This window comes from Gracilinanus agilis, chromosome 6 (genome assembly GCF_016433145.1).
Source record: "Gracilinanus agilis isolate LMUSP501 chromosome 6, AgileGrace, whole genome shotgun sequence".
NCBI lineage: Eukaryota > Metazoa > Chordata > Mammalia > Didelphimorphia > Didelphidae > Gracilinanus > Gracilinanus agilis.
The window spans coordinates 229,091,770-229,117,042 of NC_058135.1; the positions used below are offsets into that span (position 1 = coordinate 229,091,770).

Below are 25,273 nucleotides of genomic sequence, written 5' to 3' on the forward strand. Positions count from 1 at the left end.
CCATTTAGTGGGGAATTTACTTTTTGGATTAAAAAGAGGGTGACTGGGTGGGAGTGGATTCACTTGGGTTGGAGAATAGATTGGGGACAAGGGTGGAGAGAGAGGATTGGTGCTGATGCTGAGGTGGGTTGGGAATGATGTCTGTTGACATAGCAGGTGTCTGACAGAGCCCAGGTATAGACAAAACAGATCTCTGATAGACTATGATATTTATGCTGAGAACAGTCTAACTAAGAATACAAAGATTCTTTTTTAAAACCCTTCCCTTCCATCTTAGAATCAATAGTATATATTGGCGCCAAGGCAGAAGAGTGGTAAGGGCTAGGCAATGGGGCTTAAGTGACTTGCCCAAGGTCACACAGCTAGGAAGTGTCTGAGGCCAGATTTAAACCTAGGATCTCCCGTCTGTAGGTCTGGCTTTCAATCCACTGAGCTATCCAACTGCCCCTGAACACAGAGATTTTTAATCTATTCAGGAGAAGGGAGTATGGGGCTAGAGAGGTTAGAAGAAGAAGAAAAGCTTTGCCCAAGGCATCAGAAAAGGTGTGGTGAGGGCAATTAGGAAGGGTTAACACGGAGAGTTGGGCTTGGCATATATGTTAGCACAGATCCTAGAACTGCTGTGGAATGAAGCTGGGCGCCAGTGCCAAAAGATGTTCACTGCTCCATTTGGAATATTTTCAGTTTATGATATTTGGGACATGACTAGGGTTGGGAGTCAGGAGAACTAGAATCTAATCTAGTCCAAGCCATTTTCTTGAGTGTCCTTCAGAAAGCCATCTATTCCCTCTCAGCCCCAGGTTTCCTAATTGTAAAATGGGGTTTGGGTTTACATGAGGAAACCATTTTGACAGTGGCTTGGTAGCGTCAAGCTCTCAGAGCTGGTCTAGACTTGGGTCCCTCAATAATGATTCAGTTAAGCAGACAATTGTTTTTACTATTGACCCTCCTTCATCTACAGCTCTTTTATCATCCTTAGAGTTAGGCTAGCCAATAGACTATCATATGTATTTCTGTGGACATGGAGAAAGGTGGGGGAAGAAGTGGTCATCATATATCAGGAGAGCAGTCCATGAAGCTCTCGCTCTTTAGTCTACTTCTGTGTCCAAAGTCCACTTTTGTACCAGAAAGCATGTGAAGATGTTATAAGGGCTTGGTTTTGTTTTGTTGTCCCTAATGGTTGGGATTGGCAGAAAGAGGAAAAGAAATGTTTATTAACTGAAAATACAACAAAATGGAAGCTAAAAAGAAAGCAAGTGGGGGAAAACCCCCAAGGAAAAAAAAGATTCCTGCATCACTGTCCCTGGGGACAGAGGAAGGAACGCAGACTTTTCCACTGAAGCAACCTTCTCTCACTGTGATGAGCGCACACACACACACACACACACACACACACACACACACACTCCCCCATGCTTTCTCTTTGGGGACAATTCCATCAGAATGTGCCCAGATGGGGCCATAACAGATCAGCACAGAAATTTCTGCCTGGATTACAATGTTAGACCCGCGTCAGTGAGCAGAGAACAGGCAGGCTCCATCTGCAGCTTGGAGAGCCTGCATCTAGGCTCCATTTGTTCACTAATTCCATTACCCAAACATTTATTAAGTACTTACCACGTGCCAGACCCTATGCTTAGCCCTGGAGAGACAAAGATAGATACAGCTGCAGCACAGACTCAGCTCACAAAGAACTTACAATTTAATTGGGTTGTGGTGGGAAAGGGGGGATAGATGAATGCACAAATACCTGCTAAAAGGGAGGGTGTGATAAATACAGGAGAGAAATCCAGGTGAAGTTCGATGGGAGATTTGAGAAGGGAATTTCACAGGGGTAAAGTGCAGGAGAGGAGGGTTTCAGGGATCAGAAACATCAGAAGCATACTAAGCACAGGGAACTGATCGAATACATGCATACAAGTCAGAGAAAGACAAGAAAAAATTGGGGAAAAGCTCATGGTCAAGTTTGGCTGGAATACAGAGCTTGTGAAAGAAAGTGAATATAAAATAAGACTGGAGAGATAGCTTCAAGACAAACTGTAGAGGACCTTCCACATGAAATAAAGGGTTGATACTTTGATCTGTAGGCAATGGGGAGTCACTGAAGTTTTCTTTTTTCTTTTTTAAATTTTTTTCTTTTTTAAACCCTTAACTTCTGTGTATTGGCTCGTAGGTGGAAGAGTGGTAAGGGTGGGCAATGGGGCTTAAGTGACCTGACCAGGGTCACACAGCTGGGAAGTGTCTGAGGCCAGATTAGAACCTAGTACCTCCCATCTCTAGGCCTGACTCTCATTCCACTGAGCTCCAGCTGTACCCCCACTGAAGTTTTCTGAGCAGAGAAGTGATGCAATGGAAAAGGTGAAGGATTTAGAGTCTGAGGACTCAGGTTCAAATCTCAGCTCTGCCATTTAGAAGCTCTGTGATCTAGAGCAAGAAAATCACTGAATTTTTCTAGGCATTAGTTTCTTCATCTACAAAATAGGGGTCTTACCTAACAGGGCTCTGAGGATCAAATGAGATAACTTATTGCCCTTTACAAACGTTAAAACTTTACATAAATGCTAGCTATGACCCAGACAGCTGTGTGAAGAATTGAGGTGAATAGACACACTAATACATTGTTGGTAGAGCTGTGAAATGGTATGATCATCTTGGAAAACAATCTTTGGAACTGTGCAAATAAAGCAACTAAAATGTCCATACCCTTTGAACCAGAGACTCAGTTACTGGGTTTATACCTCAAAGAAGCTATCATCTCCATATACACCAAAATATTGCTAGCAGCACTTTTTGCAATAGAAAAAAATTGGAAACAAAGCAGATACCCATTGAATGGGGAATGGCTAAAATTGTGGTGCATGAATGTAATAGAACATTAATATGCTATAAGAACTTATGCATTGATAAATATAGAGAAGCATAGGAAAAACTACATGAACTGATGCAGAGAGATGTAGGCAGAGCCAAGGAAACAATATGCTCAAACCTGATGATGACAATGGAAATAGAACAACCCACACATCAAAAAATCAAAAGTGAACATAACAAAATCAAGGAGTCAAATGAAGAGATGTGAGAAGACACTCCTAACCTACCTTTTGTGGAAGTAGGAGGTCCACAGATGTTATACTTTGCACACATTTTAGGATTTTTTTCAACATATTCATCAGCAGTGCCAATCTTTTTCAACAGAAGACATCAATAAAAATTTATTTTAAAAAAATAAAAGGGGCATCTAGGTGACTCAGTGGATGGAGAGCCAGACCTGGAGACAGGAGGTCCTGAGTTCAAATATGGCCTCAGACACTTCCTAGCTGTGTGACACTAGGCAAGTCACTTAATCTCCATTGCCTAGCCCTTACTACTCTTCTACCTTGGAGCTGATACCTAGTATCAATTCTAAGACAGAAGGTAAGGATTTTTTTTAAAGAATAAAAGTATAACTGGCATGAGGGAGTTCAGTTAGGAAATTATTATAATAGCTTAGAGAAGAAATGATGAGGATCTGAACTAAGGCAGTGACAATAGGAGAAGGGAGAAGGGAGATGGATGCTAAAGATGTTGAAGAGATAAAATCAATAAGACTTAGAAATTCACTGGATGTTGTAGGGGAAAGGGAGAGACATTGAGAGAGAGGGAAAGGTCAGGGATGACTGAGGATTCAAACCTAGGTGACCTGAAGGACAGAGCTGCCATTGCTACTCCTCCCAGTAAATGTTAGCCTCCAGGTCCATCCATTATTTTCTTGTCATTCTTCCTTCTCATTTACAGCATTGCTTATGGGCTAGATCTCCATCCTGTGCCGTCTGTTTCTATCCCTGTCACCACTGCCCTCTCTGCTTTGTTAAGGCAGCAGAGTCAGCACTGTCAGCAGCCTCTGGGTTTCTGAACCGCCTTCAGATCAGTAGCTAATTTGCTGGTTTGGCTTTTTTACTCTGAAGTTGTTTGTTTTTTAAATGTGGCTGCATCTTTCCTTCCTGGCTCAGTCAATTTCCTGAGCTTGGAAGAATTCTGGTGGTTGATGTCTGAGCCCAAACCCTTTTATCTGCAGACTCTGGTCAATAAGATTTGAAGGTCAGCTTGTATTAGAAGGAGACTCTGAGGTTGAAAATGCCACCCAAGGGCATCCTTCCCTTTAACTTCCTTTTCATTTCCAGATATAGTGAGCCTGATGTTCTCAAAGGGTGAGGACACATTTAGATGCTCATCTCCAGCACACACAAAGAAAGCAGGGGCTACTTGGGTGGTATGTGAATTTTTGGAGAGAGAAGCAAGCAGAGGGCAAGGTCTTTCTTCTTGGCTCCCTCTTCATGGCTTTTGTACTAAATCATGCATAGAGGTAGCTAGGTAACTCCGTGGATATAACACTGGGTCTGGAGGCAGGAAGATCTAAGTTCAAATTTGACCCCGGGAAGTCATTTACCCCCTATTTGCTTTAATCCAGTGGTTCCCAAACTTTTTTGGCCTACTGCTCCCTTTCCAGAAAAAAATATTACTTAGTGCCCCCTGGAAATTATGAAACTATTTGTTGAACTCAGAATAGAATGTAATACGAAAAAAGTGTGGCCATCACCGCCTTTCTAGATCACTGCAGCACCCACCAGGGGGCGGTAGCACCCACTTTAGGAATCACTGCCTTAATCTATTGGAGAGGGAAATGGCAAACCACTCTAGTATCTTTGCCAAGAAAACCCCATGGAAAGTATGATCCATGGGATCATGAAGAATTGGACACAGTTGAATGTCAGAACTAGCAGTCTTGTACTTATAAGCCTGGAAGGGTCCTTAGAGGTCATCTAATACATCTCCCTATCTGATATAGGAATTTCCTCTGCATCTAAGCTCTACTTGAATACCTCCAGAAATGAGAAGTTCACCACCACCCAAGTCAGCCCATTCCATCAATAGATAGCTCTAATATCAAGGACATTCTTCCTTTCCTTGTGAAGATCAAGGTTATCTGAGAATAAGCCCTCAATGAGTTAATTGCCTGATTAATCTTTCTAAAACGTTAGGAATTCTAAGATTAGACTATTAGATTTGGAGGCTCCTCAAAGGCCATCCAGTCTTACTCCCTAATTTCAGAAACAAGAAATTTAGGCCAAATAAAGGGAGTGGATTTGCTCAATGTCACATACAAGTCAGTGTCAGACTTAGTTCCCCAGGTCCAAGGCTCTTTTCTGTGCCCTCCATTGCCTCCAAGCAGCTCACAGATGCTTCAGACTGCCTGCAGACTAAAGCTGCCTTCCCAGCCGAACCATTTTGTCCAAGGATGTAATACACATGCCCCATGAGTGGAAAATTTCCCAGGCTGGCAAAATAACGTGCCTTCTAAAGAAACTCTTTTTTGTTTGTTTTATTTTTTTCAAATTGAATTTTGCTGAAGAAGACAAGTTTGGTAATTAAGCAACTTTGAAATCTCCAATAACCCACATCTCTTACTTTGCAATTAGAGGGTTTGGGTTGTTGAGTGTTTGTGTTTTAGTTGCTGTTGATGGTTGGTTATTTTTTTTTTCTTAAGAAAATGTATGGTCATTAAAATTCTTAGATAACAATAAGTCCATTTAAAGGATCAAAAGGGCTGTTAATTAGTTTGGCATTTCAGAGGATGACATTCTAGTGGAAAAGATCTACAAATTGCTCTCCAAGCCCTTCTAGGTTTGGAATGGTTCCTGGCTGCTACAGGAGGCAGGTCTTCTTTTAAGGGAGTTAATACAGAGACAGAATAAGCATCTGCCTTCTTGGTGTTATGTGAAGGAACCTGGAAAATTTTCTGAACTAAAACATCTCCCTTATCTGCCTGTTTTGCTACCTGAAATTCCCCCATCAGTACTTCATTCCTTTGGGTGACTGGATTAACCACTGTTAAAATGCAAATGCTACTGGAGGCATGATCCAGTAAACCATTTTCAGTCCTTACCATCTTCTAAATGGCCTCCCTTCAGCCAACATCACAATCTCTAAAGAATTAGAGTTGTAGTCCCCCAAAGAGCAATGGCAAGGGTGAGTAGGCTGCAATGTATTTACCAAGGAAGAACTGTTCAGGAAAAATGATTGTGTAAAGGATGGAGGCATTGGACAAGGCAAAGATGGGGCAGATGTAGTGAGAGCAAAGGATTCAAAGGCTGTTCTCATATTGCTATCCACTCATTGTCAAGACATCTGGAAGAAGGTACATTGTGGGGACCCACCGTGACGCACTAAGGACAGGATATGGACAAGAGCCTCACAGGATAGGGAGGCATGGCTAAATTGTGATATTCACCACTGGACAGAGAACCCCCCCCCCATCCACTAATAAGAATTCCTTTATCAGATCACATGCCCAATCCAGATTATGCAGCCTGACTTCCTACCCCAATACTCATCAAACTCTGGTAGGTGACCTACCTACTACCCACCTACAGCTGGGAAAAGAATGTGTCGAGGTGCTACTGTGAATTCTGCATCCCTCTCTCCCTCTAAGGCTTCCAAGAGAAAAACAGAGTCATAGAATCCCAGGGCTAGAAGGGATTTGGGGAGTCATGTGGTTCAAGCCATACATGGGCAGGAATTCCCTTCATCACATCTCCAAACTTACATTTACACTGAGATCAAACCCTTCAGTCTACCAGCCAGACCAGGTTTTTTCCCTTGTTCCTCAGACTCTATTTTGATCTTATTCCTGATCCCTGCTTCTGAACTGAATCCTGCTTTCTATCTCTGACCTCTTTACCTTATAATGGCCCTAGTAAAAGATGAAAGGGATTCATAGAAAACATTAGCAGGGAGAAGGCAGTGAAGGGAATAGAGGCAAGAGAGATTATGGAGGATTGTTTGGATAAGGATGAGGAAAGGATCTAGGGTGACTCCTACGTTATGATAATAGTGCCATTAACAAGAAGAATAGGTTTGAGGGGAAGAAGTTTTCTTCCCCAGTTCAGTTTTAGATGTGTTGAATTTGAGGTGCAGATAGGACATTCAAGCAGGCACATCCATCAGAGAGTTGTAAATACTGAGCTTTGGGGAGAACTGAAAGAGTAACCTCTCCCATTAAAACTACAGGAGTAGAGTATATGAGATAGTCAAGAGAGGGTCAAAGATAGATCCTTGGGTGTAGCCAGAAAGTATATATAGGAAAGGTCAGGAAGAGGAAGAAGAGAAGGAGCAGTAAAGGAAACAAGGAGTGGTCAGAGGGGGATAGATGGGACTATATGGCAGTATAGTGTCATGGGAGCTAAAAGAAAATAAAGAATTTGGGTGTGGAATATGGTCAATAGGGCAAAATACTACAGAAAGGTCAAAGAGGAAGTGAATGAAGGGAAAATATCATCACACTTGGCAATCAGGAGGCCACTGGGGACCTCAGAAAAATGGTCTCAGTAGAATGATGAGTAGATTTCATTGGCAGCTATGAAGTGGGGCCACTGAAAATGGACTTCTCTTTCTAGAAACTTGACAGTGAAGAGAAAGGCTGAGAAAGGATGTTAGTTTGGCAAGAGTTAAGTAGAAGGATCAAGGGGCAGGATTTAGGGAAGATCTGTAAGTCAGAAGGGAAAAAGCCAGTAAAGATGGAGAGATTGATGATGACAGAATAAGAGAAAATTAACTGAACAAAATTATAGAGGAGAATAGAGAAGGTGGAGTCAATGGCATAGTTGGAGACATTAGCCTTGGCATGAAAGAAGGGTTAAAATTTCTCCCAGCATTTTACCTGGAGAAGACCAGGGATGAAACCTGACATGAGCTAAGGCTGAAAAGGTTACAAAACACAGATTCAAACTCTCTTGGTAGGGAGAAAGGAGAAACCCTGACCACAATATTCTAGTTCAAAGAGAGGGGCAAGACTCAGAATCAGAGTTCATTACCTTGCTATAGAGTGCTTAGAGGAGAGGCCAGAGGTAGAAAATGGCATCTGAGATCAAAGTAGCATCATTGCCAAGATCAAAAACATGTTGAGGGGATAAGTGAAAAGAGGTACTCTAAGTTTGGGCAGCCAGGATTCAATACTGACATAAATTACAGGAGTCTAAATAGAAGGGACTTGAGGTCAACAGTTTTCTCAGTTTGTCATGTTTGGGGTTTTTTAGAGCCATCCAACTATTTTTATACCTACTTGTAAATTGGACCTCACTCTCCAATTCCATATAAAATATCTACAGCAAGATCTCAAGCCACAATGCATGCATTATTTATCAAGAGCAATGCCTATCTAGCTGACTGGGGGCCCCTTTATCCTCTGAAACTGGGAGCGGGATGATTGGATGAGAACATAGAGAGGCTTATAGGAATGATGGAGATGGCATCAGATGTGTTCAAGCTTCTCAATAAATCAGGAGCTGAGGTTGTCTGCTGAATCAGAGAGAAAAAAGGGAGAACGGGAGGTACTGTAGAGAATAAAAGATTTGGTACATCCATCATGATGGGGAAATTTCAGAAAGATGAATAAAAAGATTGCCAAGCAGCAGGGAGGTCCCAGTTGAAGTTCAATAGTATACACTTGTATTGGACCCAGACAGAGCCATTTCATGATTTCTTCCAGCAGGGTCACAGGAGGAGTGGAGGAAGCAGACTGAATGTTACCTGGATTAAGGGGCAAGGGATTCAGTGGTGGAGAAATCATTAGGGAAGTGCTGATTTTATTGAGAACTAAAATTAAGAGGTAAAATAAAATTAAACTAGAAGGCGTACAATGGACAAATTTCCAATGCATGGAAATCTTACATTAATTCGATCAGGGAGTATGTTTTTGTTTTTCTTTGTATCTTTAGTGTTTATTACAGGGCCTGAAACATATAGTGTGTAAGACATTCTACAATCTAGTTTTCCAGCTTTATTTCAATCCTATTCTCCCTCATACACTAAATTCCAGCCCAGATGTACTGGAAACCGTCCCCTGATCTTACCTGTCCTTTTTCTTTCTCCATATCTGGAATAGATTCTCCTCACAGGCCTATCTCTTAAAATCTTTATTCTCCTTATTTTCTTTGTGAAGGTTTTCCTGATTCCTTTTTAGATGTAAATCCTCATCTTCCTCCAAACTTGATTTGCCCATGATCTAATTTGTGATTTGTATATATTATCCTCTCCCTTTCCACCACCCCCCTTTTTTGCTAGGATATAAGCTGCTTACAGGTAGGGGCTATGACATTTTCTTTCTTTAAATACCAGGGTCAAGAATGGAGTCTTAAATAAATGACTGTTGAAGGTTGCTGGATATTGCAGTGGATCAGTGGATAGAGCACCAGGCCTCGAGTTGGGAGAACATGAGTTCAAGTATGGCCTTAGATACTTCCTAGCTGTTTGACCCTGGGCAAGTCACTTAACCCCCATTGCCCAGCCCTTAATACTCCTCTATCTTAGAATTGATACTAAGACAGAAGGAAGGGTTTCTTCTTTTTTTATTGAAAATTTTTATTTAATTAATTGCTTTAGAATATTTTTCCATGGTTCCACGATTCATGTTCTTTCCCTCCCCTCCTCCTACCCCCTTATAGCCAACGAGCAATTCCACTGGGTTTTACATATGTCTTTGATCAAGAAGATAAGGGTTTCTTAAAAAATAAAAATAAATGACTGGAATCATTTCATATTCTTTCTGTACACATCCCTGGAAATAGCTTTGCTCTCTTCAGGTTACTCTACTCATGAAGAAATTCTTTTCATTCACTGTAAATTGATTTGTACAAATATTCATAGTCGTATGAGATTCCTGAACAAAATGAATTTTAATTTTTGTGATTTCCTCGGACCTATCAGGGGAAAATTTTTTTCATACAAGTCTACACAATACCATTTCCCTGTTCAATTAACCTTCTATGAAACATTCTAGGACTTAAATTCAGATGGCACCTCAAGGGTGAGCTAGTGCAACTCTACACTTAAGGCACGAAACCACTACAAGGTCCCTGATAAGGAAGCTGATGAAACTGCTAATTACAGTTAGGTAGTACAGTGGATGGAGTACCAGGTCTAGAGTCCAGAAGACCCGAGTTCAACTTTAACCTCAGACACTTACTAGTTGGGTGACCCTGGGGAAGTCATATAACCTCTGTTTGCCTCAGTTTTCTCATCGGTAAAATAGAAATAATAATAGTATCTTTCTCTCCTGACCCCCAGGATTGTTGTGAGGATCAAATGAGATAATAATTGCAAAGTGCTTTTGGTACAGTGCCTGGCACATAGTAAGTGCTAAGAAACCTGAGTTCAAATCTGACCTCAGATATTTACTAACTGTATGCCCCAAAACAAGTCACTTTATCTTGTTTGCTTCAGTTTCCTCATCTATAAAATGAACTGGAGAAAGAAATGGTAAACTACTCTAATACCTTTGCCAAGAAAACCCCAACAGGGATCAAAAAGGGTCAGACACTACCAAAAAACAACTAACCAATAAAATCAACCAAGATTATCATTATTTTTATTACAGATTTTCACAGGTGAGAAGGACCTTTACCTTATGAGATTACAGATCATCATGTCTTAGAAATTTGGAAGGAACCTTGATGGTCATCTAGTTCTACCTATTTAAAAAAAAAAAAACAAAACTCTTACCTTCCATCTTGGAGTCAATACTCAGTATTGGCTCCAAGGCAGAAGAGTGGTAAGGGTAGACATTGGGGGTCAAGTGACTTGTCCAGGGTCACACAGTTGGGAAGTGTCTGAGGCCAGATTTGAACCCAGGACCTCCCATCTCTAGGCCTGGCTCTCACTCCACTGAGCTACCCAGCTGTCCCCTAGTTCTTTCTTTTTTTTTTTTTTGAATAATTATTCCTTCTACTTTTTCTCAGTCAAGTAGTTATTATTATACCTTTGCACATAGACTGTCCCCAAGGAGGACCCACCATCTCCAAAGGCTGCCTATTCCATTTTTGGACGGATCTAACTTTTAGGAAATTTCCCCCTTCCATTGAGCCTAAATTGAAATCCAGGCTGCATGCTGTGCTATTCCTGACTTTTCCTTCTTTTCTATCTCATATTTTAAAATGAACCACTTGCTTTCTCCTTAAGATTACTGTCATCTCTGCATCAGCAGTCAGCTTCTTCCCTGTCGGTTAGAATGAGCTTCTGATTGGCCTTCTTGCTTTATTCTTCTACCTTTTGAAGAATGAAATGATCATTAAGGCAGGTCCAAAATGTATCAAATGCTCATCACTAGTCAGAGAATGAGTTCCAGTGGATGTCCCAATAATTAAAATTCTCCATCATTCATATATCATCTTCTCATGCCAAATCTATGATCTGTTCCCAAACTCCTTGGCTTCCTCCCTTTCCTCAGGGTCTGTATTGTATATTCCCAGGACAATATCCCTTCTGTTGAGTGATCTTCACTCAAATGATTGCTTCCATCATGCTTCTCATCCCCTTTTGCTTCCTGGTTTTCTTCACATAAGCATATCTTCTTCATTTGTAATACTATCCTGGTGCCCTTTGAATCTATTCTGTTCCTTTAAAATAAAATATAACCTTTCAGATTCATATTTCAGTAATGTGCCATTCCATCTAGTCTCAGGGATACTAATGAGGCCATATTTTCCTTTTTTACATTATTATTTCTAATTTCTTTGGTTTATTACCTATATTTTGTGTATTGATCCATGGATGGATGTCCGAGACCTTGGGTTTTATTGCTCTTTACTCTTGCATATTTTCTTCTGTGAACTAATGGTCTTTTCTGCTGATAATCTTCATATACTGTTCCTATTACTCTTGATACTATCTTATATGATAAATATGTATGAGTGGTTTTCTTTCTTTTCCTCCCATTTTCTTTCTATCAGATTCTCAAGACTCCCAGCAAATATACACCTTTTTTTTTTTTTTTTTTAACTCTTACCTTTCATCTTAGAATCAATACTATGTATTGGTTCCAAGGCAGAAGGGTGGTAAGGGCTAAGCAGTGGGGGTAAGTGACTTGCCCAGGATCACACAGCTAGGAAGTGTCTGAGGCCACATTTGAACCCAGGACCTCCTGTCTCTAGGCTTGGCTCACAATCCACTGAGCCACCCAGCTGCCCCCTAATGCCATTTTTCTTTAGGTGCACTATATCACCATCATTGACCAAAAGTCTGTCATTTCTGTACTTTAAGCCATGCTCGGTAAATAAAAATACATTCTCAAACATAATTTTTTAACTTCTCCAATTCGCCTTTCTTTTCTGAAAGTCCTATTTTTTAAAATGTAATTTTATTGATTAAGAAAAATTTTCCCCAGTTACATGATTCATGTTCTTTCCCTCCCCTCCTCCCACCTCCCTCCCATAGCCAACACGCAATTCCACTGGGTTTTACATGTGTCATCGATCAAGTGAAAGTCCTATTTTCAATCAACAGTAGTTATGAAAACATGATTTCATTTTTGGATGGTTTTAATTGCTAGGATTCCTTCCCTTATATTGAATCAAGACTTCTTATTGATGATAATGATGAATTAATTTTGTTTTGAATTATATCGAAAAATAATTTTTGCCTTGGATCAAGATTCATCACCATTAATGATGGTGATGAATTAATTTCATTTTAAAATTAAAAAAACTTTTGTCCCAGGGCACTTCACTAGCTTGGGTATGGTCACAAGAATCAAGCAATAAACTAAGCGTTTATGAAATACCTAGGATACATTAAGTCCTAGGCACTGGGGATATAAATACTAGAGGGACGGGATCTCTGCCCTTCAGGAGCTTATATTCTAATGGTGTAATCTGTTCATAAATAATTCATATTGTGCACAAGATAAACACGGAGAGATTTCAGGGGCTGGAATGCTTATATAAGTGGTAGAATCAGGAAAGACCTCTTCAAGGAAGTAACATCTGAATTGAGCCTTGGAGGGAGAGAAGAGCTCCTAGAACACCAGATTAGGACAGAGCATTTTGGATATGAAGAACATCCCATGTAAAGGCACAAAGGGGAGAGAAAATGATGTCATGCATAGGAAACAACACAAAGGCCACATTCGCTATTCAGTCATTGAATGATTAAGGGAGAATAAGTTATACTCAGCATGGAAGGGCAGACTAAAGCCAGACTCTAAAGAACTTTCAATGCCAAATGGAAGAATTTGTATTGTTTTTCCCTAAAGGCAAGGAAAGATCATGAAGCCTTTTAGAGCAAGGGAACAACATGATCAGACCTGTTTTTGGAAATTGACTTTAGCATCAGTGTATAAAATGGAATCGGGGAAGTTGTGAGATTAGATGCAGGGAGAGCAATTCAGAAGTTATTGCAGTATTCCATGAGAAAGTTGATAAGGGCCTGAGCTAGGGTGGTGGTGGTATGTGCAGAGAGAATGATAGAGATTCAAGAGATGTTGTAGTAGTGGAATTAGTAATACTTGGTAATTCCTGGCTATAGGGACATAGGTGAGACTGAAGAGTTGCAATTTTGGATTACTGGAAAAATGGTGGTACCACCAATCATCCTAGAGGAGAAGGGTGAGTTTAAGGGGGACATATGAGTACTATTTTCTGTATGTTAAGTTTCAGATGTCTATGGAATATCTAGGAGGAAAACATGTGTGACTGGAAGTCATGAGAGAGATTGTGGACTAGAGAGAGAAATTTGGGAGTCATCAGAATAAAGATGATAATTGTATCCATGGAAGATGGTGATATCACTGAGAAAGACCAAGGAGAGAAAGAGAAGAGATCCTAGACCAAACTCTTAAGCATCCTCGTGCATAAGAGCCAGAACATGGATGATAATTCTTCAGAGAAGATGGAAGGATTTGGTCATTTTGGCAGAAAGAGAACCAAAACAAAACAGTGCCATAACAACTCCATGAGGCAAGACTATCCAGAAGGAAAGGGCATTCAACATGATCAAATAATGAAGAAAGGTCAAGAAGTATGAGGAATTAAAAAAGGCCATTGGCTTTAGCAATTTAACAGATCACTGGTGACCATTCTGGATGGCAATTTGGAACTATGCCCAAAGGGTTTTAAAAGGCTGTCTGCCCTTTGATCCAGTCATACCATTGCTGGGTTTATACCCCAAAGAGATCATAGGGAAAAAGACTTGTACTAAAATATTTATAGCCACACTCTTTCTGGTGGCAAAAAATTAGAAATGAGGGGATGCCCTTCAATTGGGGAATGGCTGAACAAATTGTGGTATCTGTTGGTGATGGAATACTATTGTGCTCAAAGGACTAATGAGCTGGAGGAATTCCATGTGAACTGGAATGACCTCCAGGAATTGATGCAGAATGAAAAGAGCAGAACCAGAACATCATACACAGAGATTAATACACTGGTACAATCAAATGTAATGGGCTTCTCTACTAGCAGCAATGCAATGATCCAGGATGACTCGGAGGGAATTATGAGAAAGAACGCTATCCACATCCAGAGAAAGAATGTAGAGTAGAAACACAGAAGGAAAACAACTGCTTGAACACATGGGTTGATGGGGATATGTTTGGGGATGTAGATGCTAAACGATCACCCTAGAGCAAATATCAATAATATGGAAATAGGTCTTGATCAATGATACATGTAAAACCCAGTGGAATTGTGTGTCAGCTATGGGGGTGTGGGGATTGGAGGGGAGGGAAAGAACATGAATCATATAACCATGGAAAAATATTCTAAATTAATTAATTAAATAAAATGTTTCAATTAAAAGAAAAGAGATCACTGGTGATCTGGGAAGATGTAATTTCCTTTTGGAGGTGGGGAAAGAAGTCAAATTGAAAAGGTAGGAGACAAATGCAAGAACATTTTCTTAGGAGTCTGACTGTGAATAGGAAGAAATATGAGACACTGGAAATAAATACTAAGAGTATGGACTTCATGTCAAATCCAGGTGAATCACTAGGTATCATCAAAGAGCTACTATCCACATCATCCTGGGGAACCTACCTAGCCATAGAAGCAGCTTCTCTTCAGGTCTCTCCATCTCCATCTCAGATGAGAGTCTGAATTCAGAGAATTCCTACTCTCAGTATAAAGGGACTTAGATCTCCACTGAACAAGTCTCACAGGATGGAGCAATGAACATTACCTGGAAAACTCGACTAGCTCCAGAAATCAGTTCAACCGAGACATTTCTTCTGTTCTTAGTTTTAAGACTTTAAGGATTGTCTTGAGAGTACTTAACAAACTTTCTATACAAAGAGCAATTGCTAGTAATATTTCCTATCATTATTAGCAATCATTTAAAAAAATCATGACTGCCACCACAGCCATATGGTGCCATGAGTAATGCAAGATCCTTGGCTGTCTTGTGTTCCTATTGGCTTCTAGGCTGCCATGGTTTCTGTCCTGCACCCCCTTCCCAGGAGGCTAAACAATCACTAGCTGCTTGAGTGTGACTTTAAAGACAGGGTCATCCCTTTTCCCCTTGGTAATTAGAGGCCACTGACTGAGGTATCAGCAAGTCAGTGTATGGGAGGAAGGGATAATTGTATAAGATGGGGTGGGTTAAGTGGGAATGCATTTGAAAAGAGGAGCTAGAAAAAGACTGTTTAACTCAGGTCAATTCAAGGAAACAAATGTTTAAGCATTTTACTATGTTCCAGGCACTGTCCTAGGTGCTGGGAATACAAAAGACAAAAATAAAGCATGGGCTACCCTCAAAGGACTTTCATTCTATGGGAAATTTACAATAATAATAATAAATAATGTCAGTTAAGTGGAAGAAAAGAGCCCTAACAAGGAAGGGGTGGCATCTGAGCTGAACTTTGAAAAAAATCTACTTTGAGGGAAGGAAAATGAGAAGGGGTTTTAGGCATAGGGCACAATTAGTGGGAATGCAGAAGCAAGAGACAAATGCTGAATTCAGCAAGTAACTAGTAGGCTGTATGCACCAGTCTCCAGCAGGAACCCATCTTTTTGTTTAAACCCTTACCTTCTGTCTTAGAATCAATACTGTGTATTGGTTCCAAGACAGAAGAATGGTAAGGGCTAAGCAATGGGGTTTAAGTGACTTGCCCAGGGTTACCCATCTAGGAAGTGTCTGAGGCCAAATTTGAACCCAGGTCCTCCCATCTCTAGGCCTGGCTTTCAATCCACTGAGCCACCTAGCTGCCCCCTAGGAACCTATCTTATTTACCTTTGCATTCCTTTATACCCAGGACCTTCCTCTGAATATGGTAAATGCCTGATGAACTCTTGTAGTCAGACTTTAGGCACAATTTATTGGAATTTTTTTGAGCACATATAAACAAGGGGTCCTTCAACCAACTCCCACTGAGTGGGAATAGGGTCCCTAGAGAGTTATCACCCTCTTCAGTGAATACTAGGGCTGGCTATGGATGCTTGGAAGGGCAGTGGGACTTTTTATTTCACCCCACAAAAAGCAAAGCACCCCCAAAGTCTCTTAGGAGCTCATTGGCATGATTCTTCTCTCCTTTCTCCTTCCAGCTAGTTCTACTTTTGCCCTATGAGGCTATGAGGATTCCAGCCTTTATAGTAATTAGCCTAAAGGTTATTCAGCCAACTTACTTATTCAGCACCTACCATCTGCCATATGCTGTTCCAAGTATTGTGTTAGGACTCCCTCTAAAAGAAAAAACGGAACTTAGGATAACTAGAGATCTGTCCATTAACAAGCATCTCTTAAGCGACTTTATCTACTAAATAATGGACCCTTTGTTTGGTGCTAGGGACAAAAATATGATAAATAAAATAATATCTTCCCACAAAAGACATCTAAACTAATGAATACAAAGTAGGTGAGTATCAGATAGCTTGAGAGAGACAGCAAAGCCTTCTAAGGAATGAGGAAAAGCTGCAGAAGGTGTTGCTTGACCTGAGTCTAGAAGGAAGAGAGGGATATCATTAGGGGGAGGTGTGAAGGGAGTTCATTCTAGGCACAGGGAGAGCCAGTGCAAAGGCAAAGAGACAAGAGACAAGAATTACATGTATGAATACAAAGCTGTTTTGGCTGGGTTACACATTTAGTAAATGATTTCACTGTGTCAGGCACTCAGGATACAAAAAGAGACAAAAGACAGTCCCTGCCCATGAAGAGCTCACAGTCTAAAGAGGGAGACAACAAACAAATAGGAACAGGCAAGCTCTAATACAAGATAAACAGGAAATAATTAATGGAGGGGTTGGGAAGGCTTCCTGGAGAAGATGAGGTTTTAGTTAGGGATTTAAAAAAATCAGGGAAGCCAGGAGGTGGAGATGAGGAGACAGAACATTCATTGTCTAGTTTGTGGAACAGTCGAGAGGCCAGTATCACTGTATAGAAAAGACAATGATGAGAGTAAGGTGTGAGAAGACCAGAAAGATGGTGGTAGGGGACAGGACACAGACTATGAAGGGCTTTGAATGCACAACAGAGAATTTTGTATTTGATCCAGGGCAGGAGAGGAAGCCCCTGGGATTTATTCATTGGTGGTAGGGGAAAGGGAGGGGGACATGATTGGGCTCGTGCTTTAGAGAAATCAGTTCCTTGGCTGAAAGGAGGATGGATTGAGATGGGGAGAGACTTGAGGCTGATAGGTCCACCAGCAATAGTCCAGGCATGAGGTGATGCAGGCCTGTATTAGAGTGGTGGCAGTGTCCAAGGAGAGCAGGAGGAAACATCTAGAGATGTTATCAAAGTGAAATCAATTGACCTTCATGACAGCTGGAATATGGGGTGGGGCATTGAGAGATAGCGAGGAGTCCAGGATGACTACTAGGTTGTGAGAGACCTGGAGGAGGATGTTGCTCTCTATAATAATAGGGAAATTAGAAGTGGGGAGCCTTTAGGGAGAAAGATAACAAGTTCATTTTTGGACATGTGGAGTTAAGATGTCCACTGGAAGGGATAGGTTCCCAGGAGGCTCAGTAGATAGAGAGCCAGGCCTGGAGTTGGGAAGGTCCTAGGTTTTAAATCTGGTCTCAAACACTTCCTAGCTGTGTGATCTTGGGTAAGTCACTTAACCCATTTTGCCTCACCCTTGCCATTCTTCTGCATTGAAATCAATCCTATGTATTGATTCTAAGATGGAAGATAAGTGGGCTTTTTTTTCAATTAGTGACTAGAGAAAGAAGTTTCAGTGGAATGATGAGGTCAGAAGCTAAATGTTAAGAAGACAGTGAGAGGAAAAAAAGTGGAAGCTCTTGTTGTAAATGGCTTTTACAAGGTATTTAGGCACAAAGGGCAGAAGAGAAATAAGAGCAATAATTAGCAGGGATGGAAGGATCAAGTGAGGGTTTTTTGAGGATGGGGGAGACCCAGGCATGCTTGTAGGCAATAGAGAAGAAGTTGGCAGACAGGAAAAGATGGAAAACAAGTGATAGAGTGGGGATGATGGATGAGTCAGAAATTAGGTGAGGGCAAGGTTGTGAGAGTCTTAAGAGCTAAACAGAAGAGTTTCTATTTTTTTCTAGAGGCAATAGGAAGCCACTGGTGTTGATTGAGTAGGGGAGTCACATGGTCAGGTCTGTGCTTAAGCAGAATCATTTTGGCAGCAGTGTGTGGGATGAACTGGACTGAGGAGAGATGTGCAGTACAGTGACCAATTAGGCAAGTGCTGCAATAATCCAGACAAGAGGAGATGAACCAAGGTTGGTTCAACTGTGGGAGGGAAGGCAAGGGATCTGATATATCCTAGTTCATCCCTGCCATCAAAATAGCTCACGGCAGCAGTAGAAGATGAAATTCAGGGTTTTTCTCAGTCCCTTCCTGCCTCTGGGGCTTTTTTTTATCAGACCCTGTCATTCTAAGAGGCTAATGCTCCCCAGATCCATCTTGTTATCCTTCTAGAAGACTGCATCCCAGGATCTTCTCCTCTCCAATAGATTGGAGCCGACCAAGTCCTCTTGCTCATCTGTCTCTTCTACAGATCCTGAAAATCTCCAGGGACTTGGAACTGTTTACAAAAGTCTCATTTCAATACCTAGGAGACTGAGTCATGTTAATCCAGCCTTTGCTGAAGCCATTCATTTGGGAAGATCTGTCACTACTCTTGTAACTGCCAATGTCTTTGATACTGCCTCTTTAAGGCTATTGATGGTGGGTATTCCTGGGAAAACCTGTTCTGGATACATAGTCTTCCTATCACCGTGTTTCCAGGACCCAGGTCTGCTCTGAGCTCTACTGAGGATTACTGACTTCCCAAATCTCAGACAAAAACCTCCCTGCTCCCTTTTATAGGGCCAATAAAAAGGGGAGAAGAAATGACATTCAACCAACAATTGCCCAAGTCAATTAAACTTAATCATTTATTCTCAAAGAGGTGTGAATGGGTCAACAAGTATCCAGCCTAGGTGGTGCCCCCAACCTTCTCACCAAGGTATTAATGGGCTTGGGCACCTGCCACTAGAAGATACAACCAAAATCCCAAACAATAGGTTCATTAATTTAATCAGGCTCCTCTGATCTATTCCTCTACACTATATGAATATTAGAATAATATCAAGCATATGCCAGCTCAATTGAACCAAGAGCATAAACATGAGAACAGCAGTCAGGAGAACTGCCAGGAGGTAAGAAAGAAGGGGGACAAACCTGTGGGTGTTATAAGGCAAGGCTGTACATGCCTGTTGGTTAGAGGGAGTGATGGGAATTGTACTTGATACAATAGCAGTGGCATTTTAGTCCACTGTCTGGGAGCACATTCTGGACCCTCCGATTTGATAGTAAAAGTTCCTGCATTGAAGGGCAGATCTTGTTCTCACCACAGGGAACAACCCCTATATGCCAGAGGCCCCTTGTTGAGAGCATAAAGGACATAGAAACACCGGTGATGTACTGCAGTCAGTTACATGAATTTCTCTCCCTCTAAACCGTGTGTGCTCTGCCCATTATACCTCCCACAGGCATATTTCTGCTCCATTCCTGGACTTTGGCTCACATATACCTTCACTAGCACTGTTCAAATGCTCTGGCACTACTCCCAGAAGTAACTGACTTAGAACAGAGAACATGAGAGCTGGAAGGGTCCTTAGAGATCATTTTGTCCACCCCCTCTCATTTTATAGTTAAAGAAACTGAGGCTAGGGAGGAGATATCAATTAGAAATCCAGGTTTGCCTCCTGGGTTGCAGGGAAGCCAGCCTCTGTATAATTCTGATGTTGCAGAAACTTATCCCTTATGAGCAGCCTCCTTGTTCTAAGCCATTTACTCCTGCTGAGACCCTCCTAGACCTCTATGTTAGACAAACAAGGTCCTTCCAACATCAACTGGCTCTGGCTTAACGTAATAGGAGAGAAGCAGCATATTAAAGAACAATAGATATGGAGGCAGGAGAGCTGGGCTCAACTCCAACTCAGGAAACAGAGTATGTGCTGTAAGAAATGATGAAGAGGATGATTTCAGAAAAAGCTGGAAAGACCTCCATGAACTGATGAAGAGTGAAATAAGCAGAACCAGGAGAACAATGTTCACAGTACCAGCACTAGTGTAGAATGATCAAATGTGAAAGACTTAGCTACTCTCAGCAATGCAATGATCTGAGGGGTTGATGACAAAGAATGCTACTCACCTCCGAAGGAAGAAACATTGGAGTAGGACTGTAGATGAAAGAAAGCATGTGATTTTTCACTTAACTGTATTTGAGTTTTGGTTTTATATGATTATTCTCTTACTAAAAAAATGAACAATATGGAAATATGTTTTGCATGATAATACCTGTATGACCCAGATGGAATCACCTGCCAGCTCTGGGAGGGGAGAAGGAAGGAAGGAAGGAAGGAAATAAGGAAGGAAGGAAGGAAGGAAGGAAGGAAGGAAGGAAGGAAGGAGACAATTTGGATAACATCACTTTGGAAAATTTATGAGGAAATTTTTTATTACATGAAATTATAAAAATAAAATATCTTTATAATCGAAATAGAGTATGTGTATGATCTCAGGTCAATCACCTAACTTGTCTGAGCTTCATGCTCTTCATATATAAATGGGACTAATAATGCCATTGTGAGGAAAGGGCTTTGTGAGCCTTAATGTGCTTTATAAGTATGAATTATAATTACAAGTTATTATTAATATTATGGCTTGCTATGTATTTGTCAGTACCAGGATGCAATTTTTCAGAAGTGGATCATAAAGATACAATAGTGAGAAAGGGGAAGTCCCAGAGCCAGTCTGGTTTGGGTGTGGGTGGACAGAAGTCAGAGATATAGGCCACAAGAGATAATACAGAGCAGGCTGGGCTGACCTGCTGGGAAGAAGTCAGACCTCAAGGCAGTGGATGTCAGTTAGCTTGAATGTTTGGCAAAAATAAAAAATGAACTGGGAAGGGAACATTCTGCAATCATAGCTAACCCAGGGGTACCATGCTTTAGGTAGGTTTTGATGTTTATGTTGTATCCATTCAAAGATTAATTGGGGGGGGTTTAATGTTGTCATTCTAGTCTAAGCAAGGAGTAATTTGGTTGTTGCATTGGTTTTAAGGAAAAATCTGGAGGTTGTCACCAGGGCTCACTCCAGGCTCTTTAGGAGATTAACAGGAAGGGTTGAGGCAATAAAGCATCCCCTGTATGTCCCAGAGACCCTTGTGCTATGAAAAACAGCTGTGGCTATATAAGGGCTGGGTGTAAAACACAGGGAGGTGAAGGTCAGTTCTTTAGGCTTTGCCTCATCTGGAGGGCCCTAGGAAGTTGCTGGAGTGGGCTTTCTTGGGGGGAATTCCTAAACAGAATTGACACCCAGACAATGCCTCCCTTTGGGAGCATAAACCCACTGACAGAAGATCCCTTACTCTGGGTTCTGGAAAGAACGATCTGGCAGTGCAGATCCCCACTTCCCCAGTGCCCAGACCTGGGTGGTCCAGTTCTTGGAGTCCAACATTGACCTGTTCTCAGGACAAGCTTTGACAAAGGCCCCTCACAGCCCCTCTCTCCAGGGGGAACTTGTTTCCTGAACTCAAGCTCTGACTGAAGAAGCTGTCTTGACTCCAGGAAGAGAGAATTCTAGTTCTTGGAGTTAGTAGGGATTTGGTCCAGCAGGGAGATCCTTTGGGAAGCCTGAAATTGTGCCTTATTCAAGACTAAAGGCTCAACTGCAGTTTTTCAGGGCTGACCGAGATGGAGCCTGAGGCAGAAAAGGAGCCTTGGGGATCCTTAAGGTGGTGGGTAGGAAAGATCTTGGCTTGGTCTTCCAAGAAGAGGATCAGATATACTCCCACATGATTTCCCATGAATTGACAGGGACTCAGCCTAGAGTGGAGGTGAAGGTGGGGAAGGGGTGGGAGTGCCAAGAAGCACTATCTGTCTCATCCTGCTCTCGGTCAAATCCCCTACCTTCCCCCAGCCTCAATCAATGTGAACAGTAGTCATTGCGGGAAACAACTGGGAAGACACTTTCTCAGCCCCCGTTCACTGCTTCTTGTGGAGCTGTTTCCCCGGAAACAGAATAATCACCAAGAGCTAGCTGGCGCATGGCAACTGTGTGAGTTTGAATTTGTGTGTGTGTGTGTGTGTGTGTGTGTGTGTGTGTGTGTGTAAGTGGATGAATGCAGGTGAATGTGAGTGCATGTAGATGAGTATACAAGCATGAGTGTGTGCTCGGGTGGCAGAATGTGCGTGAATACATGGGATGGGAATATTTGGGGAGGCATGTGGGAACGTGTGCATTTGTGAGTGTATTAGTGTGATTGTGTGCTACATGGGGACCATATTACATACACAAGTCGGCTTTTACTTTCCCCCTTTAAAATTTATAATCTCTCTCTCTCTCCACACACACACACACACACACACACACACACACACACACACACACACACACACACACTGTCTCTCTTCTCTCCCAATTCCTCATCATTGTCCACAGGAGGAGATTAGGAAGTCCTGAGTAAGAGGAGTTTTATTTGACAATATTCACTACCACTGCCCCTGCAGAAAACTCAGTGGATCCTGCAAATGTGCATTGTGGGAATAACTTTTCTGACCAAGTGTCAGCCATGTCCAGGAAAAGGTTAGAGGTCATGTGTTTAGGCCCCTGGGGTGAGGATCCTACTGTGTACTGTAACCACATAAGTGGTTTTAGAGTCCTCATAATTGTAGGCAGAAAGGTCTGTGTATCTGATATCTGAATGAATATATATGTGAGCCAACATGAATGTGCCAACCAAACCCTCCCTGGAAATGACCTTGTCTTTTTGGATTACTACAGGAGTTTCTCAAGGTCTTTGCTGATTGAGGCCTGAAATTCATACGTGACTTTCCTTCCAGCCCTTTCTCCCCAAACTTCATGATTTCTTCCCACTCATCATAGGTTCTTCCTCTTTTTTTGGTGCTTTCCTCCTCCTATTTCCTGAGCTGGAAATAGAGCAATAAACTCTAGAGTGATTAAGTCCACAAGCTGAAAGTTGTGGTGTATGTTAAGCCTGACACAGATTATTAGATTATGACATATTTTTAATATAACAATGCTTCTGTACCTCAGTGGATCTGTGATCTCAGAAGTGTGGGTCCTCCTTCTGTTGGCACAGTCCCTTCATGCCTTCTCATCCTGTGAGACATTCAACAATGATTTTCCATAACCCCCCCCATTGAATATCCACCCAAAAGGTTGCAGACTTTGTGGAGACCAGCACAACACTGAAGATTCTAATATCCTTCAACTGCTACCACATGGTCAATTCACCTCCTTTTCTGGTCTTACACATCCCTAACAATGAGTGTTTTATGCTACTTCTGCACAATTCAAGCTTATGAATAGGAAGCAAATTCCTTACACCTTTAAAGGGTCTTTTCCTTGCCTCTTGGGAGCACTACAACTTTGATTTTCTTTTTTTTTGAGATGATACTGTTGCACAATTTACAACCATAGAGTATCATTGGGAGAAGAGTGTTGTTGAGAGACAAAGTTTGTTTTTTTTCCCCCAGCAATTAAGAGGCAAGTAATCATCAAATTCTCTCCTTTTCTAATTGTCATCTAGTTTGGTTTCCTTCCTTTTTTTCAATTTTGGGCTCAACTCAATCCACATGCAGAACCTGCCCCAAATGTACCTACAGATAGATGTATCCACAGTTTACATGTGGCTACTTGCAATCCAATCAGTTTTTTCATCCATTTTGTCCCTGTGGGTGGTCACAGCAGATTTTCTTTTCCCCTTTGGTAATTATTTCAGTGAAGAGGCTTTGTCCAGTTTGGGGCTCAAAGGCATTAATTAGTTCAATATCATTTGCTAAAAGAACCTCTCAAGGATTGGCAGTGTTGTTTTTGTGTGGACTTCCCCTAAGATATCCTCCTTGACTTCTCAGGGCACAGTGGACAGTTCCAAATGTCTCAAAACCCATTTTCCAGACCAAACTTGTTTGGCTCTGAACAGCAGGGAAGTCAGCTACTGTCTCTTCCTCTTGAGTTTTAAACGTCTCCTTTCCTCTTCTCCTTCTACCTTTACCCCTAGCCTGAGTAGAGCATATTTACTTACTCTGGGTGTGCCCAGTGCCCAGAAAAGATCATGAATAAGGGTTGGGAATTCTGCAGCTCTGCCCTTTCCATCTCAAGTCTCATTAACGTCATTAATCTGAAAGGGGAAAAAAATGCCTCACAAAGAAATGTCCCTTTTGGTTGAGTTAAAACAGCAACTTTCCATTAATTTGCATGCATCTATCAGTTTTCCTTCTGTGATACCAGCTTAAGCCAGGAACACGGATTGCTAGATCCATGGTCCTGTTCCAAAACGAACACCTCCTCGTTTGTATCAAAATAACTTTCCCTTCAAACAGGCGGTGCCACCTCAACCTCCTAGCGGGCCCCAAGAGGTCTCCCTGCTCCTGCTCCCACTTTGGTGCCAGCACCCAGGAGGGGGCGGGTTATCAGGGAGGCCCCAGAGCTCCAGACATAGTGGTCCCCGGAGACCATTAGTCCTTTCTTCTCTAGGCTTCAGGACAAGGTCTACCCCTCCTCCCCCGGCCGTGGGACGGGAGGGACTCAGTTTCAGCAGACTCATGACAAGTGCGGAGGGTGAGGGGGTGGGAGGAGAGGGCGGTGAGATGCAAAGGTGAGGGTGGAGATGCTGGAGAGAGGGGAAGGGTCTGGGAGCTGGGGTTTCTGACGCCTGGGAGCCTAGGGAATAGCGATGAGGGAAAAAGAGATCTGGGGGTCAGGCGTTGAGGCGCCAGGAGTTAATGGCGAGTTGACTGGGTCGTTCCAGGGCGGGGGAAGGTGTTGGGGATGGGGCGTCGGGGAATCAGGGACTGAGGTGCCAGGAGTCAGGGCTCGCTGATAGAGCCAGGAAAAAGTGGAGATGTGGGCGGCCCTGTCACGGGGGGAGTTGCTGGGGGGGCTATAGGGGGCGGAGGGGGGGGGGAGCTCTGCGTTAGGCGCTGCCGCGTCGGCTTCCTTGAGCCTGGCTGCGGCGGCTGCCGTGCTGGGAGGCGGCGGCTGCGGGAGGAGGAGG

At 42.2% G+C, this 25,273-nt stretch overlaps 1 protein-coding gene across 1 annotated transcript in view; it reads left to right on the forward strand.

The window, feature by feature from the left end:
* The first annotated feature begins 24,537 nt into the window (after nucleotides 1-24,537).
* The window catches only part of TMEM271 (transmembrane protein 271), a 1,351-nt gene continuing 615 nt past the window's right edge, over nucleotides 24,538-25,273 (forward strand). Inside the window, exon 1 of the mRNA XM_044681801.1 lies at nucleotides 24,538-24,681. Within this exon, the coding sequence (XP_044537736.1) occupies nucleotides 24,538-24,681 (144 nt within the window). The remainder of the gene's footprint in view (nucleotides 24,682-25,273) is intronic.